Here is a 17,126-nt window from a genome sequence, read left to right as displayed (position 1 = left end):
ACCAAAAACCTCCACAGAAGGGATCGTCTGTTTGAAGATGGTATTAATGTGCCTTCAGAGAATATGTATTAAGTAATGTATCTAACCATGGGTTGCCAGCACCTCCTGCAGAGGCTAAAAATGAGGGAGCAGTCCACCAGCCCAGCTGCACACAGGTGGATCTGCATTGCTTCAGGAGACAGGGCCAGAGGCTAAGGAGACTCTACCTAAACTGCCCCCAAGCACACAGCAGATTTGAGTTGAACTTCTCCTTTAAAGAGTAAAAGAAAAAAAAATGGATGTGTGCAAATATTTTGCCAGGACATCGAGGGACCAGACTGTCACACAGAGAAGGCTACCAGAGCACTCATTTGAGACTTTTTCTAGAAAGCCAAAGGAGACTTTAAGTGCCTCAGACTCTCAAGAAGACTAAAGCAAGCAAATCTTGAGAAGGAGCTCAAGGGAAAAAGAATACATGAGCTGAAAGGGTGGCAGGAAAGCCAAAGTCAGGCCTGGAGCCACAGACCTGTAACCCCAGCTACCCAGGGGCTGAGATAACAAGAACGCAAGCTCAAAGCCAATCTGGGTTACATAGAAATTTAAGAACAGCCTCAGCTATATGTGCCCCTGTCTCAAAATAAATACATAAAAAGAAAAAGTAAAAGTAGAAAGAAAGAAAGAAAGAAAGAAAGCAGGTGTGGTGGCACACAGCTTTAATCCCAGCATTTAGGAGACAGAGGCAGGTGGATCTCTGTGCATTCCAGGCCAGCCTGGGCTACAAAGAGAGTCCAGGACAGCTAGGGCTACCAAGAGAAACCAAAGAAAGAAAAGAAACAAAGAAACAGAGAAAGAAAAGGAAAGAAAGAAGAGAAAGAAAGAAAGAAAGAAAGAAAGAAAGAAAGAAAGAAGAGAGATAGCACAGCACAGCAGCCGAATACCTCCAAGTTTGCAGCTCTGAGTTCAGTCCAATGAACAAAAACAAAAACCAAGTCTTTCGGTCCCAGGCGCTGCAGGAGCCTCCCGCACAGGTTACCATGTTCAAGAACCGCACCACACACAACCAGTCCCGCAAATGGCACCAAGAAACCCAGTCACAAAGATACGAATCTCTGAAGGGGGTTGACCCCAAGGTCCTGAGGAACATGCGCTTTGCCAAGAAGCATAACAAGAAAGGCCTGAAGGAGACGCAGGCAGACAACACACTGGCAGTGAGTGCCGTGCAGAGGCCACTAAGGCCCCTGTGAAGCCTGGCAACTCTAAGCCCAAGATGCAAAGGGTCCCAGCCGCCCACTCAGCCGGCTTGCTTCCATCGCTCACCCCAAGCTTGGGAAGAGGATCTGAAGCTACATGGCCAACCAAAGCCCAAGGTTCAAACCAAGGCAGAGGCTGCAGCTCCAGCTAAGGCCCAGGCTTCAGCTCCAGTTTGACTCCCAAAGGTGCCCAGGCCCCTGTGAAAGCCTCATAGAGAAGGTTCCTACCAACGTGAAGACAGATGGACTGGTGTGACACATCTACCTACACACTGTTTACAGATGATCAGTGTCCTATGCTGTTTTTACAAATAAACCCGAGGCAAGAACTACTTTATAAGTAAATAAATAAATAAATAAATAAATCTAAGGAAAGATTGAGGAGAGAGAAGGATGGAGGAGCCATTAGAAGCCATTAGACTATAAAACGCTGTAGAAAGCAAATTAATGACAGAGAGATTAGGATGAAAGGGAAGAGCTCAAGCAACAGATCAAAGCAGGTCGGAGAGCATCAATTCAAGAGTGACCACATCCCACTATTTGCACGGAGATGTTCCTGGTAGAGAGAACTTGGAACAGGAGAGACTCCTAAGGGCAAAGTATGAAGAGTTTCCATTAAATAGAGGAAGAGCCTGCCCATGTCATCACCTCGCCACATGCAGCAGGTAGTTAGTAGAAATGACAGACGCTGAGACACAAGCACCGGGGAGGTTCCCTGCCCTCTCAGAAGCAGGAGCCCTTTCCTAATGCCACCCACCAAGGTAAAACCAAACCCCCAGCGTTTTACCTGTACAGGTTGCTGACCCATAACCTCAGCACTCAGGAAGTCGTGGCAGCAGGGACAAGAGTTCAAGGCCTCAAGGCCAGTGTGGGCTCTGTTAAGACCTTAAAAACAAACAAACAAACAAACAAAAGCCAAAAGACAGTTAAAGCACTTTTAGGCAATAAAAATAAAGAAGAAAACTCTCTAATCTTAGAGGCAGGAGCTGTGACACAGAGAAGCCCTGTCTCGAAAAACCTTAAATAAATAAATACAGTTAACAGATAATTTTACAAAGAGCGCAGATGGTCTTTTCAACAAGTAGTATAGGAATAGGTGACATCTACATACAAAACAAAAACAAAAATGGGTCTAGACCCAGACGTTAACTCAAGATGAGTCGTAGGCAGAAGTGTGGAGTCATGGCTGTAAGCCTAGGACATGGCCTACGAGAAAACCTGGCTGACCTTGCATTCCATACAAAGAGCTCTTAAAACCTAATCTTTAGAAAACAAACACACTTTATTTATTTATTTGTTTGATTTGCTTTGCTTTGTTTTGAGACACGGTTTCTCTATGTACCCTTGGCTGCCCTGACTCAGTTTATAAACCAGGCTGTCCTCCAACTCACAATGATCTGTCTGCCTCTGCCTCTCCAAGTGCTGGGATTACAGGTGTGTGCCACCACTTCTGGCTAAAAATACATTTTTAAATGAGAAAAATTCAGTCAGAGTGCCATACACCTATAGCACTATAACCTTGGGAAATGGAAGCAGAAGGACCAGATCACCATCAGATATATAATGAGCTCAGGGCTAGCCTGGGCTACACGAGACAGTCTCAGAAAAAGCAGACAATAAAAAAAAATGGCAAGGCATCTGAATGGATAAATGATAAAATGCTAAATAATAGAAGGAGGAGATAGCTCAGGAATTTCTTGCTTTGTGAGCACAGGACCCGGGTTCAATCCCAAGAACCAATTTTTTGTTAAAAAAAAAAAAGTTTTGTGCACTTGTAATCCCAGCATGGGAGGGACAAGACAGAAGGGCCTTGGAGCTCACTGGTAAGATGTATTTGACAAGCTCCAGGCTAATTCAAAAGAAAGAATTAGATAAAGACCAAGGAACAATACCCGAGTTTGTCTCCTGGCTGCTGCAAACACGCACATGTGTGAGCATTCCCACATACACGTGCACTCACACAAGTGGTAAGCAAGCATATGGACACATGTCCCATGTGATATGGTTTTTTTGAGAATTGCACATTAAAATTAAATTGTACACATCATTATAATGACTAAGTTAGGAAACAGGACTGACAGTATCAAACACTGTCAAGAATGGCAAGTAACAAACTGCTGTTCCTTGTTACTGGGACTGCAAAATGACACAGCAACTTACATTTTCTAAATGTACTTCAGCCATATGATCTAATGATATAAAAACTGTACAAATAGCCGGGCATGGTGGCGCACGCCTTTAATCCCAGCACTCGGGAGGCAGAGGCAGGCGGATTGCTGTGAGTTCGAGGCCAGCCTGGTCTACAAGGCTACACAAAGAGACCCTGTCTCAAAAATGCAAACAAATAAACAAAAAAATTGTACAACTAAAATCTGAGCAAATATTTATGGGAGTTATAATTAGCTGCACTCCTTCTTTCTGTTTAGTTGATCCACAAGGACTGGACTCAACTTGCCCACCCCTCCTGACATTTCCTCATGTTTTGCTTCATGAAAAAGGATAAATAAGATCCTGTGTCCTGAAAGACCTCCCCATGCCTCTGCACCAGCATTTACCCTGTAAAGCGGTAGCCACGAACACTGTGCCTTTAACAGCAGGAGTGGGAATGTGTGCAGGAAGCTTTTTAAACGGCCTTCTGAACACCAGTGTTCCAGCTTGATTGTGCAGGGCTTGGTTATCACATGATGGTCCTGTTTTGGAAGGATGTAGCAAACTGGAGAGGCAGGTCCTCACGGGAGGAAGTGGGTCACTGGAGATGTGCCCATGGACCCTTCTACCACAAGGGGAAGAAACCTGTCCAGCACACCTGTCCAGCACACCTGGTTTCTGCATCATCATGTTCTGCCCAAACACAGAGCCATGTGGCCATGGGCCAAGCCCTCTGGCTGGGAGCCAAAATAGGTCTTTCTTCTTTTGATTGTTCATCAGGCACTCTGTCACAATGCAGGTAACTAAACGAGTGAACATGACTTTAAGGATGCCTCTATATGGATAAGACCTATTTTATTATTTTTTTTAAAAGGGTATAAAAGAAGATTTTAACTTGAATGACAGAATACCTAGTTATAGTCTAGGCAGTTGACATTGAAACATATTCTAAGTTAATATATAGATTCAGAAAAAATTCAGTATAGTACACATTCTATTTTGGATTAAAAGTTAAAATTATCCTAAAGTTCAATTAGATGGAAAATGTGAAAATGCCTAGGAAAATATTTTTGAAGTAATGTATTTGAGAAGGAAAATATGCAGATGTTTCCCACCTCTGGAAGCATATAAACGTCAGAATGCATACCAGCTTCTGACTTTGTTCAGTAACAGACAAATCAGTGGAACAGAATAAGAAGTCTCAAAGTCAGACCTGGCACAATCCCAGAATTCCATAGTCCAGATGGCATCTTAGGTTAGTGGGGATAAGTGCTTAACAGACTTGTTAGAAAATGTTGATAAATGTTGCTGGAACTCAGGGTAGTCAACAAAATTGTCTATTCACTAATGTACCCAAGTAAGTTGCCGAGGAACTGGAGCCCTCTGCTCAGGCTGTCAGACTACAGAACAGGTGGCTTGAACAACACATTCTTTTAAAGGAGTATTTTGCAAACATGTGTGTGTGTGTGTGTGTGTGTGTGTGTGTGTGTGTGTGTGTGTGTGTGTGTGTGTGCAAATGGCAGATACTATGGATATACATGCCTCTACAGCATAGAGGCCACAGAACACGGCACAATATCCTCTGTTTCTCTCCACCTTTGTCCTTGGATTCGGGGTCTCCCCTTGAACCTGGGCTTGGGTCTTCTTGGCTAGGCTGGAAGCCAGCAAGTCCCAGCAGTCCTCCTGTCTCTACGCTGCTCAGTGCTGGGTTATTGCAGTTTGCAAGGATGCCTGAGCTATTGTGTGGGCACTGCAGTTCCTGTATTTCAACTCCTGTCCTCAAGACTCAAAGCAAGCACTCTTAGCCGCTGAGCCAGCTTTCCAGCACCTTAAACAACAGATTTCTTACCTTTTTTTCTTTTCTTTTTTTTGGGTTATATATGTGGTTTATCTATAAGTGCAATATCTAGGTGCCAGTAAGGTGTGTGGTGTGCATGTATCCATGTGTTGAGGGATCTTCTTCCTGGATGGTAGATGGGCACTTCACCATGCTTTCATGTGTCTTTTCTCTTATACTTCCCAAGTGAGACAGAGAAATCCCTCTGTCATTTCTTCAACTATGCAGACTCCAGCCCTGCAGGTGAGAGCCCCTCCCTTTTGAACACATTCAGCCTCAATCACTTCCCCAGAGTTCTGTCTCCACCCTCAGTTCATAGCTTCTGCATTTGAATTGGGGGAAATATGATTTGGTCCATATCTTGGATCAGAGATTTAAAATTGTCTGAGCCCAGCCTGGTCTACCTAGCAAGTTCCAGGGCAGCCAGGCATACATAGCAAGGCCCTGTCTCAAAACAAAAAAAGTTTAAAGAGTCATTTATTTAAATGTATGTATGCTTGCCTGAGTGTATGTGTGTGAATCACAAGTGTACAGTAGCCACAAAACCCAGAGGAGGACACTAGGCCCCCAAGCTGGAGTTACAGGCTGTTGTGAACTACTGACATGGTCCTGGGCAGCAAACCAGGGCCCTCCCTAAAAGCAGAAAGTGCTCTTAGGCACTGAACCACCTCTCTAGCCTCAGATCAGATATTTAAACTGAGTGTGGTGGTATACACTTCTAATCCCGGAAATCAGGGGGCTGAAACAGGACGGCCACCACAAACCCACCTCCACCTTGACTGCATGGCGAGACTGCCATCTCAAAAAGCAAAGATTTAAAGTTGACAAATAAAACCATAAAGGCACTTGGAAGATAGGAGTCCATGTTGGTAGCATATGAATTTGAAAAAGTCCTGTCATGTGGTACCACACAATCCACAGCTTTTAAGTGCAGTGTGAGTTCTGACTGTGTATTTTAAAGTCCCATAGTAAAAAAAGTCTCCAGCTCAATAAAGAGAAGCAATGGCTACCTAAACAAGAGTAAAATCCTTAAAATAGAAGATGTCCTGCAAAGTCAACAAGTGGGGGAAAGGGCCTGGTTTTATTTTCTTTAACTAAAAGAGATCAGAGTCAGAATGTATCCTTCAACGCACACTTCAATCCTTCAACGCTACCCCGCAGGGCCACCCACTTCCTAAACCAGGCTCTGCTATCTCCTGGTAGGCTGTTTGAATTCTGATTCTTTAGTGGATTAAACGGTTCGATACTACACTCACAGACATGGCCAGAGCTGTGCCTCCTCGGTGCTTACTGGCATCGCTCAGTCCAATCAGTTGTCTCACTATCGCAATAGTTTACTCTCTTCAGAACATGTGGTCGTTACTATCAGTGGTGGGATCTTTCCCAGAATTGCCTCATTTTCAGAGGCGACATCATGTTCCTGAGGGCTGGGTTCCTTCTAAGACATGAAATTCTTTGGCACCAGGACAGAAGTGACCAAGCAGTTCAGTAAATGGATGACATCTTTTCCTGTCTCATCGCCAACTGAGCCTTCAGCAGATGTTGTCTGACCTGACAGCTGGCTGTGAGCAGCCATTTGCACACGCAGCATCCATCGGATCTGCACCGTCTTCTGTATTGCCGCAGGCCTGGCAGCCTAACAGAAAACACGACCATATTTTTTATGTAAAGAGTCGGTATAAAATTTTATGACTTATTCAAGATTTGAGCATCAGTTGCATTAGGATTGTGTCTACTGGTTTCCTCAGGGTGGATGAACTACCTGGTGCAAACATTTCTGTGCAAGCCCCAAGAGACCAAGTGTGTGACTTCTCCACACTTGTTTTTGTGCCAGAGTTTTTCAGTGATGGTTCTTGTAACAAATGAGACTTTAGCACCTCTTACTCTTGAGCTGTGTGAAATGTCACCAGGTGGGGATCTTTAGAAAGAGAAAAATGTGACTTGTGTTCCTCCCTCCAAACTTTATGAATTCAAACCAGAAGAAGCCAAAACTGGTATTTGGTAAGGCACAGGTAAGGGTGGTCAGCAGTTCTAAAGTGAGGCTCAGCTAAGAGGAGAATAACGTTTAACTAAACCAAAGAGCAAGGCAGGGCCTTCTTTGTCCTACCAGAGGGCAACATCAGGGTGGTGACCACTGTGCAAGCAGGAACTGTTGCCACTTGCAAAAGTGAAAGCCAGACAGACTATCTGTGGATCTGTCAGTGGCCGCTGAAGCTAAGTCTGGCTGTATGGTATGTGCTGCATCCAGACAAGCAGACAGGGAGTGTGGGTGCCTGCCGAGCCTGTCAAGGCTCACTGTTGCTCCCTAGGAAAAATAAAGCTCCCTACCCTTGTAGGATCCTTCATGCCAAGACCAAGATGGCTCCTTGCTGCATTCATCCTTGGCCTTCATGGCTTACCCTGCTATATAAATACTCTTTTTGCAAAGTTGTGAGGTGCTTTTGGTTGTTTCTTCTTGTTTCCTTTCAGATAGAGCCATCCTACCTCAGCTTCTGAGTGCAGGGATCATAGGCAATCACTGCCCCACCTAGTTTTGAGTCACAATCTTCTTTTGTAGGAAACTGGGAAATGGTGAAGACTAAGAGGTAGTAGATCAGATGGGACATCTGCCCACTTGGTTAAGTCAAGATCCAGGGAACATGTGGGGCAGTTGTAGGCTAACCAGCCTGGGGCTGTTGGCCCTGTAAGTGACAGTTCTCACTGAGGTAAACTCAGTGGCATTAACCTGCCCCTCCCAGCTCTGGTCCCCAGTGTGCAACCAGATTCTGATGTGAAAGAAAACCAGTTATGGTGAAGACAGTGGCTGTCCCACTTTTAGAAACATCTGCCTGTAAGATTTATTCACACTGTCACCACCTGGCTTTCACCTCCTCCAAATGTTCTCTAGGGGGCAGGAGGTGCTCCCTTCCTCAAGACAGGACCTCCTGTGCAGCAGAAGTCACCTCCTGACTCAGGCCATTCTCCAACAGAGAGGAGTTCCCTGGCTTGCTCTGGGATCTGCTGAGAGCCAGGCTGCCCGTGCCCTGAGACCGTCCTTAGAAGCTAGTGTGCTGGGCTCAACTGTGTTCACATCTAGGCAGAAGAGTGCACAGGAACTCACTCAAAATTCAGAGGGGAAACATATACTTGTGATGCCCTGAGGATTCCCGTGTGGCTAAAGGCACCTGGTAGCCACTGTTGGGGTGAGCACCAGGCCTGACCTTAAGGAGATACCATTGGTGCATGCTGACTAGAGCTTGGCTGCACTCTTAACCCTGTCATGGCTTTGTTTTCTGGGGGTGGAAGGAGGAACAGGCAAAGCCAAGCAAGATACTGCTCATCGATTCTATATTGTTCAATAGCCCAGCACTGCTGAGAAGTAGGTGCCCTCTTGACTTCGGATGCACAAGATAAGTGCAGTGGGTGCCACAGCGAGAGTAGTAATTATGTCATCTGTCTTGTCATGGAATGTGACTATAGTAATTGCAACATTTTCTCCCATCATTGAAGCTGGTAATTATAGTGCAACTAACAGCATTATGTGCTAACTTGGGCTGTTTTAATCACCTCTTTTACTCTGAAATGCAGTGGGAAAATTCCACAGTTGTTCCCAGGCTACCCATTTCTCTCCGCATCTGCTGCCTTATAACCAAGCATAACAGCTGGATGCTGAGGTGGGAGGCAGGCATGTTCGGCTCCTCGCCACCATCTCAATGCTTTGTAAGAAAGCATCAGCAAGGAGGCAGTTGTCAGTTTTCTACCGTGATAAAATTTTGTCTTTGAGATTATCTATTTTGTCTGAGAAGCAGCAGATGTTTTGGGCATCTGGCACTGTTTGCCACCCATATCTTGCAGGAAGGAAGTCTCAAGCCACAAAAATCAATCTAATCTGATTTAAGAAAAATAAAACAAAACCCCATTCAGCCCCAGCAGCAGTTAGGTTAATTACTGCTGGGATGGAACACTGTGGCCAATATTACCTCTCTCATTGTTATGACAAAAATAGCAAATGAAACAACGTCCGGAAGAGTGCATGGTTTGAAGATACAGCCTGTCATGATGAGACATCATGGCAGCAGTGTGAGGCATCTGGTTGCCTCACATGAGCAGTCAGGAAGCAGAGAGGTGAATTCTGGTGGTCAGTTCCTGGTCTCCTTTTCCTTCAGTCCAGGACCCCAGTTCGTGGGAGGTGGGCGTGAGAGATACCACACACTTTTAGCCTGGGTCTTCCCTCCACAGTTAAAACTCTCTGAAAACACCCCCACAGACACACCCAAAGGTGTGTCTCCCTGTGATTATAAATTATAGCTGTCACAGACATGATGACATCTTTCATGTGTAGTTCCATGCCCCAAAATAGTCATTACCTGCATCTGTCTTCTCTGATCACAGTATAGTGAACACCAGCAGATATTCAAGGTGAAAGGCTTATACTGAAATAAATGAATTTTGGACACTATTGTGTGAACTGAGGGGGTCTGGTTGGGATAGAAATCCCCTTGGTTACTTTGATGTAAAATGATTTATATTCCATTAGATGTGGCTAGGCATAAGTAGGCCATTCTTTACCATGTAATCATTTGAATAAAAAGTAAGTCCTATAAATAATCCAGAATTAGCAGAACATAATCAGAAAAATGAAAAAAAGAGCCTATGTTGGGAGTGTAAAATGATTGAAGGGACCATGTTTGGACTATTCTTTCCTTCTGGGATTGCTGAGTCTCCATCTCTGGCCTCAGCCTTTTGGTTTCAGTCCATTTTCTGCAACTGTAAAAGAATTCTATGGCTGGAAAATAGAAAAGAAGATGGGCAGAAGGAAGAAAGGATTGGAAGGAGGAAGAAAGGAAAGATCGAAACGGAAGCAGAGAGAAGGGGAGGGAGGGACGGAGGGAGGGAGGGAGGGAGAGAGGGAGGGAGGGAGGGAGGGAGAGAGGGAGGGAGGGAGGGAGGGAGGGAGGGAGGAAGCAGAGAGAAGGGGAGGGAGGGACGGAGGGAGGGAGGGAGGGAGAGAGGGAGGGAGGGAGGGAGAGAGGGAGGGAGGGACGGAGGGAGGGAGGGAGGAAGCAGAGAGAAGGGGAGGGAGGGACGGAGGGAGGGAGGGAGGGAGAGAGGGAGGGAGGGAGGGAGACAGGGAGGGAGGGAGGGAGGGAGGGAGGGAGGGAGGGAAGGAGGGTGTTTCTGAAATTGAAGGATAAGAGAAGGTACTGGACCTGCCAGGACCCCCAAGCTGTGACGTAACATGGTGAAGGGCAAGACACTAAAGACAAGGCAGGAGAAAACTCAGGCCAAACTCCTCTTTTCAGAGCCCTGACCTGCAGTAACACCTACTGGGGGTGAGGGGGGTCACATGACCCACATGTGAGTGGCCTTAGCTTTCAATATGAGTTTTGAAGGGACTTTCAAACTGCAACAATCATGTGTCAGTAATTCTGAGTGCAACTGGAAAACTGGCATAATTGGAACCAACCCGAGTCTACACACTGGCCCCTGCTGTCACACAACTGCCTCTACTCAGTACTGAATCTGCCTCTTTGCAGATTGTGTCGGGCCATTTGGGTATGCAGCTGGGATTACGTCCAGGAGTGTGGTTATGGCCGAGTTAGATACAACTGAAAAAGAGGCAATCTTGTAACTTGTTCTCTTAAAAAGAGTGTGGTGGCAACAAGCATAGTCTCACCTTTGTGACATGGCAGAGACAACTTCTAGATGGCACTTGCTCAGAACTGGGCGGGCCAGACACCCAGCATAATCGCTAGGTGTGGCAATCACTGGTGTGAGAGTGGAGCTTGGAACTTGCAGAGGCACCGCCCCCCAATTCCCAGCATTTTCTGAACCCCCTCTTTTGATGCCTTGTTGTGATAAATTTGAACTTGGGGGTGTTCTCAGAGTTAAGCTAGGATATTTGCACATGGTGCATACTGTCAGTCATGTGTACAAGTAAACTGGTCAAGGGAAAGTAAAGCCGCTCTGAATACTCACAACCCAGCTACCAACTCCTGGACCACACACAAGGGCAGCCACCTATGGCCAGTCCGCACCCTCCACATCTGTGACTCTCCAAGGCATGCTGCTGTTTGCAGTGGCTCTGTTATTTCAGAGTCCTCTTGGTTGTCTCTTGGTTTTCCCCTGGCATCCTCTCAATTAGCTCAGCAAAGTAGAAAGATGCTCAGTAAACACTTACTGGATGAGATAAAAAGGTAAGTCCTGTAAAGAATCCAGAATTAGCCGGACGTGGGGGTGCACACCTGTAATCCCAGCACTCGGGAGGCAGAGGCAGGTGGATCGCTGTGAGTTCGAGGCCAGCCTGGTCTACAAAGTGACTCCAGGACAGCCAAGGATACACAGAGAAACCCTGTCTCAAAAAACAAACAAACAAAAAAATCAGAATTAGCAGAGCATGGTCAAGAAAAATGAAATAGTATCATTTTGGGGAATTTTGGAATGACTAACGGGGCTGATCTGAGCTCTTTCCTCCTGGGGTGGTTGGCTCTCCATCCCTTACCTCAGGCTTTTTGTCCTAACACTGCTTGCATGTGATCTTCATCAAGGAGCTCACCTTCTCTGACCTTTACCTTCTGGATTGGTGACATTCAGGTATTTTTATATGTCCTTAAGCTTGTTTTACTCAACTGGTCTGTGGTCTACCTTTAATAGCATAGTCAGCTTTTTAAAACCTAACTGTACATCGAGATGGGAATTTCCCAAAGGAAGACCAAGACTGCAGAGCATCTGTTTAGCCATGGCACGATGGGAGCGTGGGGCACAGCGATGACCCTCGTGGACCCAAAGAACAGGAGCTGTGTAGTGGGGGCAATGGAGCCTAGCCGTGGGCACAGGAAGAGAGGACTTGCATGCACGTGCCCACCCTTAACCTTCCAAGTAAATGCCAAACGCTTCGTGACTGTCAGTCATGCTCGCCTCCACCAAGATGCGAAAGCTGCCTCTGTCTCCCTTACAGCCACCAGTGTGGGAAGTCTGTGAGTGCACCCAGAAGTCCCGCTGGCAACCCCTGGAAGTATGCTCCAAGCCAGCACCCATGAGGGTGGCGATATTAGAGCCACCCTTTTATTCAAGGACCCGTCTGTACCTCTGTCCCTCACCGCAGAGAGGCTGCTGTAGGAGTCCATTTATGCCTGTTTCACCTGGCTACCATGCCATCACCAACAGTCCAGTTTTTCATTTTCCCATCTGTATTAATGATTTTTCTTGATGCTAATGAGAGAAGAGTTTATTTCCAGAAAGGGTAGTACAGATGGATCCTGTCTTCATTACATACTCTTAACAAATGTAGCATTTGCCGGGATTCAGCTTGACTCATCCTCTCAACGTGTAGTTATTTTACCTAAAAAAAAAAAAAAAAAAATCAACTTGTGTCTGCTGGCGTCATCTCTGGGAGTCCAGCTACCACCAGCATAGACAGGTCCAGGGTGGAAACCGAAAACAAGAATCTATAATTGAGAATGGGAAAAATCCACAAAGCAGATGTTTGTGGCCTGCTAGGACAGGGATTCTAGAAAATTCTCCCCCAACTGTTGTGACTGCTAATCTTCATTGTCCGCTTGACCTCACCTGGACTCAACTAAAATCCAGGCAGCTGAGCACACCTGTGAAGGGTTTTCATGAGTGGATCATTTCAGGCAGGAAGGCCTGCCCTAAATCTACACCACACTTTGTGGTGGCAGACCACAAAAAAAGAACTCACCATCTCCCTCTCTGTGGGCACCCAGCTCTTTCTCTGGACTCAGATGAGGGGACTTTGTTACACAATTATTGTGTGTTGGTTAAGGAAAGTCTGGAAGGAAAACAGAAGAGAGGGCTTCCTGGCCAGTAGCAGCCTGTCTGTAGGGAGCAGCTTCTTCCCTGTCATTAAAAGGTGTGGGCTTGAGATAATGAAACAACTCAGCATTCCACGAGAGCCTGGTGGCCTGAGTCTGATCCCTGCAGTCCATGAGAAGGTGGGAGGACAGAGCTGACGCCACAAAAAGTTGTTCTCAGACTTCTTCATTTGTGCCATGGCATGCACCGGCTCCCTTCCCCACGTATGCACACATTACTATATAATATATAGTAGAGTATAATATTAATTATTATTATAATTAGTGTATATTATATAGTAATATAATATAATGGTATTATTTAAATATAATAATAAATTCTGTAAGATGAAGGCTTATAAAGCAGAGCTGAATAGGGAGCCTGTTGAAGGGGTCAGACTGTGTTTCCTGGTTTGACCATGAGAGTAGACTGTAGAAAAAAACACTACTAATAAATACAGTCAGCCTGGCTCGGCCAGGAGTAGCTTCTGTGTTAGTCTTATAGCAATGACTTTGCAGTCACTGTGAGGTCACTCTGTTCCAATCTCCCTGTGTACTTATTGGAGGTGCCGGGGTGGAAGCCTTGCTAGGCAAGAGCACTAGTACTGCTGAGCCATGCCCTCGGCATGCTCTCTGTTCTCTGGATAATGACCTTGAACTCCTGGGGAGCAGGTCCTTGGAGCATCTACCAAGCCCATCACCTCGGTTCTTCCCCAACCTGCCCGGCCCTGGCCTGTTCGATTGTGCATTCCGTGAAGCCTGGCTTTGGCCATGGCCGCTCTTGTGGACTCTCACCCTGGACCCACTCTGTGGACGCCTTTAACCAAGCTCCTGTGCTGTATCCCTGCAGGTCTCCCAGGCAGCCTCAGACCTCCTGGCCTACTGTGAAGCCCACGTGCGGGAGGATCCTCTCATCATCCCGGTGCCTGCCTCAGAAAACCCCTTTCGGGAGAAGAAGTTCTTCTGCACCATTCTTTAACCGCCATAGTGAGGAACCGGGCACTTCCCCGTCATGAGTCCCGAGTAGAGGCCGTGCATGCTCCGGTGTAGAGGCATGCCTCCCACATACACCCCGTCTCTGTCCAACCAATCACCATCTGGGCTGTTCTTGTTCTATCATATTTTCTTCGTGACACTGTTTCCTCTTCTGCTTTTAGTTTTGTTTTTTGTTATTTCCATCCACAGAGAAGGAAACAGACATTTTTACAGCCAAAAAAGCAAATGTGCCATATGAAAGTGTAGATTTAAGGGTCTACAGTTTTTAAACACCAATCCCCAACTGTAAATATATCCAGTTAATAAATTTTCACTGGTTATTCATAGACATCAAAACCATGCCCAAGTGTCTCCCGTGCACAGTAATTCAGTAGCAGGTGAGAACCTGGTGGCCAGCCACAGCAGGTGAGAGCGTGGTGGCCAGCCACATGTGAGGGTGAGGTCTCGTTTCCTCTGGCATCTGTACCACAGGAGTCCTCAGGGGCCATGTGGCCAGGCCCTGTAAATGACTGATGTCCCTGCCTGGTTCTCACTGACCATCCCAGAGCTGATGTTTCTGAAGATGCATTTGTGATGTAGGCACTGGGGCAGCCGTGACTGTAGCTACTCACCAGACAGCCCCCACTGGGCTGCCACAGCCACCGCCACTGCCTCAGTCCAAATGCCATTCTTCTTGCTTGCTCCCTCCTATGTGGTGTGTCTAGGAAGGCAAGGAGCACGGTACTGGGCCCTCAGCAGAGTCATCCCTGAAAAAGTGGATCAGAGTGAGTACCACGCCACTCTCTGATCTGAGAATTTATGGGCGTTAACATGTTTAACCTAACAACGAGCACTCTGACTGTAGCAGGTCTGTTTTAGAGAGGGAATATCCCAGGCACAGAGAGATGACGTTTGCTGGAGACTGCAGACAGAAAGTAGGCAGACCAGGACTTCCATATGTGGGTAGTCCATCCCTAAAGCTTTCCCTGGACCCCTGAACTGTGGCCACCATTAGAGGTTTACAGATCCGCATACAACACTGCACACCAGGAAGGAAGCAAACCAACTAGCTGCACACTTCTCTTCTATCATGCCTGGGAGAAGTGTCCCAAGCCTAGATTCTGGCAGTTTGTGATAGATGATACATGGGTGCCCCAAGACCAAATAGCAGTAAACCCTGAGATTTTCCAAGACGAGGCTGTGGGACCTATCTAGAGCACCCCCATTCCCTCCTGATGAAGGAGCAGGTAGCCACAGTTGCTGAGGACATTTGTTTTGTAGACATTTGAAAACTGCCTCTCCTCTGGATCTCAAAGAGGCTTGCCATGTGCTGCTGGGCAAGCCACTGTGTGCCAAACTGCTCAGACCAGCAAATTATTACAGACAATGTTAATTATCCTTCGTGCTCTCCTGCCAGGGCAGAAACCAAGTAAGGCTCTGATTATCCTTGAAAACCAATCTGTGCTGGATGACAACCTATAATGTTGGGAAGAACATGTGATTACATAGACACCATGGTTCTGAAGTGAGGAGCGTAAGGTGGCCTCAGAGGAGGCAGCTATCATTTCAGATGAGTTTGTGCCTTGCTACCCTCTCTTGAAGCTTTTGTGGAAACTGCTCCTAGTGTCACTACTGAGATGAGAGGCCAAGACTCTGTGTGGTTTGGGGGTGGGGCTGTAACAAGATCTCTTTATCCTTTGGCTGATGTTGACATCATTAACCCGACAGAGTAGACCACAGTAGACCGCAGAGGCCAAGGGAGTGGGGCAGGACCTACAGTGGCAAAATCAGCTCAAGGAAACAGTGTGCTTTAATCTCCTACCAAACTGTCTCTGCTTTACCGTCTCCCATTTCCAACCATCTTTCTTACGTGCTCCTGTGGATGGTGTGTCCACTAGTAACTGTCCTGGGAAGACACTCCCACTCTACTCCTTGGACCCATTGAGCTTTATCACCCCCAACCTCTTTCTACTTATCCCTAGATTTCTGTTAATTCTTGGAGTCTTTCAATCTATCCAGTAAACTTGTTATTCCATAAAATATCCTCATTTGGATGTAAATATTGTATGAGTTGACAACTTCACTCTTGAGTGTATACTCAACAGAAATGTGTACAGGTATTATCAGAAAGTGTGCTAGAGTGTCCAAAGAAGCACTCCTGACTAGAAGCAGCCCTTTATGGCCATGTTGAAGGGATAAGCAGACGAGGGTCAGTCATGTGCTGGCTTCCTGCATGGCTGCAGAAGGGACTGCATCAGCTCCACCCACAGCTTGATGCAAATCTTGCTGGCCTGGGGGACTGAGAGCAGGCAAGTCCAGGCCTACAGTCCCATTTTCAAACAACACAGGCCAGGTTGGCCAACCCATGCTGATTCAAGGAAGAACACTAGCTGTTCTTAACAGCAAGGGGACAGACATGAAAGGCTTCTGGAATGTTCTGTCTGGATCTAGCTGCGGGTCACCCTGATATGTTTAGTTTGTGAAAGCTCTCCCATCTGTCCACTTTTGGGTGCTTTTCTGTATGTGTTATATTCCAATAAAACGTTGGGTTTTGTGACTATCAACTGTGGATCCTTCTGCTATTTTGTTTTTCTTCTTTGGCACTTTGTTCAATGCTTGACTCCTCCTTAGATGTCCTTAGCACGGCATTAACAACACCCATCAGTCAGTAGTGGGACACTTTAAGGGTGTGTCTGACAACAAAGTACTTGCAATCACTGGCTGGAGAACAGGGTTCTGGCCCTGCACAGGTGCTCCCCCACACAAACACTGTGCTCTAGGATTTGTGGGCAGGCACACCATATGACTTCCACTGAGTGGCTGAGGTGACATCCTCAGCCTCTCTTGCTTTGAAGGAATGAAACAGCCTTCCAGGAAACCCCATAATTTCTGTGATCTCTGGAGCAAGAAACCAAGGTTCCATCAGGCCTCTGGTGACAAGGAACTAGCAGAGAGGAAGGGTGGGCTGCATGCTTCTCTTTTACTCTGCTGCCACCTGAGGGCTCCCCTGCCTCCAGCCCAGAAAGTCTGTCTCACTGTTCGCTCTTTCTCTGAGCTCCACAGGGCTTCTCTCTGCTGTTCCCTCTCACAGCTATGTCACTAGAGTCCCAGGGTGATCAGAGAGCAGCGTCCCACTGTTCCCCT

General features: G+C 46.6%; 1 protein-coding gene across 2 annotated transcripts in view; it reads left to right on the top strand.

Moving 5' to 3' along the window:
* Nucleotides 1-16,548, top strand: part of GNG4 (G protein subunit gamma 4) — a 43,066-nt gene extending 26,518 nt beyond the window's left edge. For both annotated transcript variants that reach the window (XM_084796676.1, XM_084796677.1), the window contains one exon: nucleotides 13,858-16,548. In XM_084796676.1, coding sequence (XP_084652802.1) covers nucleotides 13,858-13,986 — 129 coding nt within the window. In that variant the 3' untranslated portion in view covers nucleotides 13,987-16,548. The remainder of the gene's footprint in view (nucleotides 1-13,857) is intronic.
* Nucleotides 16,549-17,126: the final 578 nt, after the last annotated feature.

The sequence above is a fragment of the Acomys minous genome (assembly GCF_964271855.1).
Source record: "Acomys minous genome assembly, chromosome: 9".
NCBI classification, from domain to species: domain Eukaryota; kingdom Metazoa; phylum Chordata; class Mammalia; order Rodentia; family Muridae; genus Acomys; species Acomys minous.
Note: the sequence above shows the minus strand (reverse complement) of the source record. Positions and strands in the feature narration are given on the sequence as shown.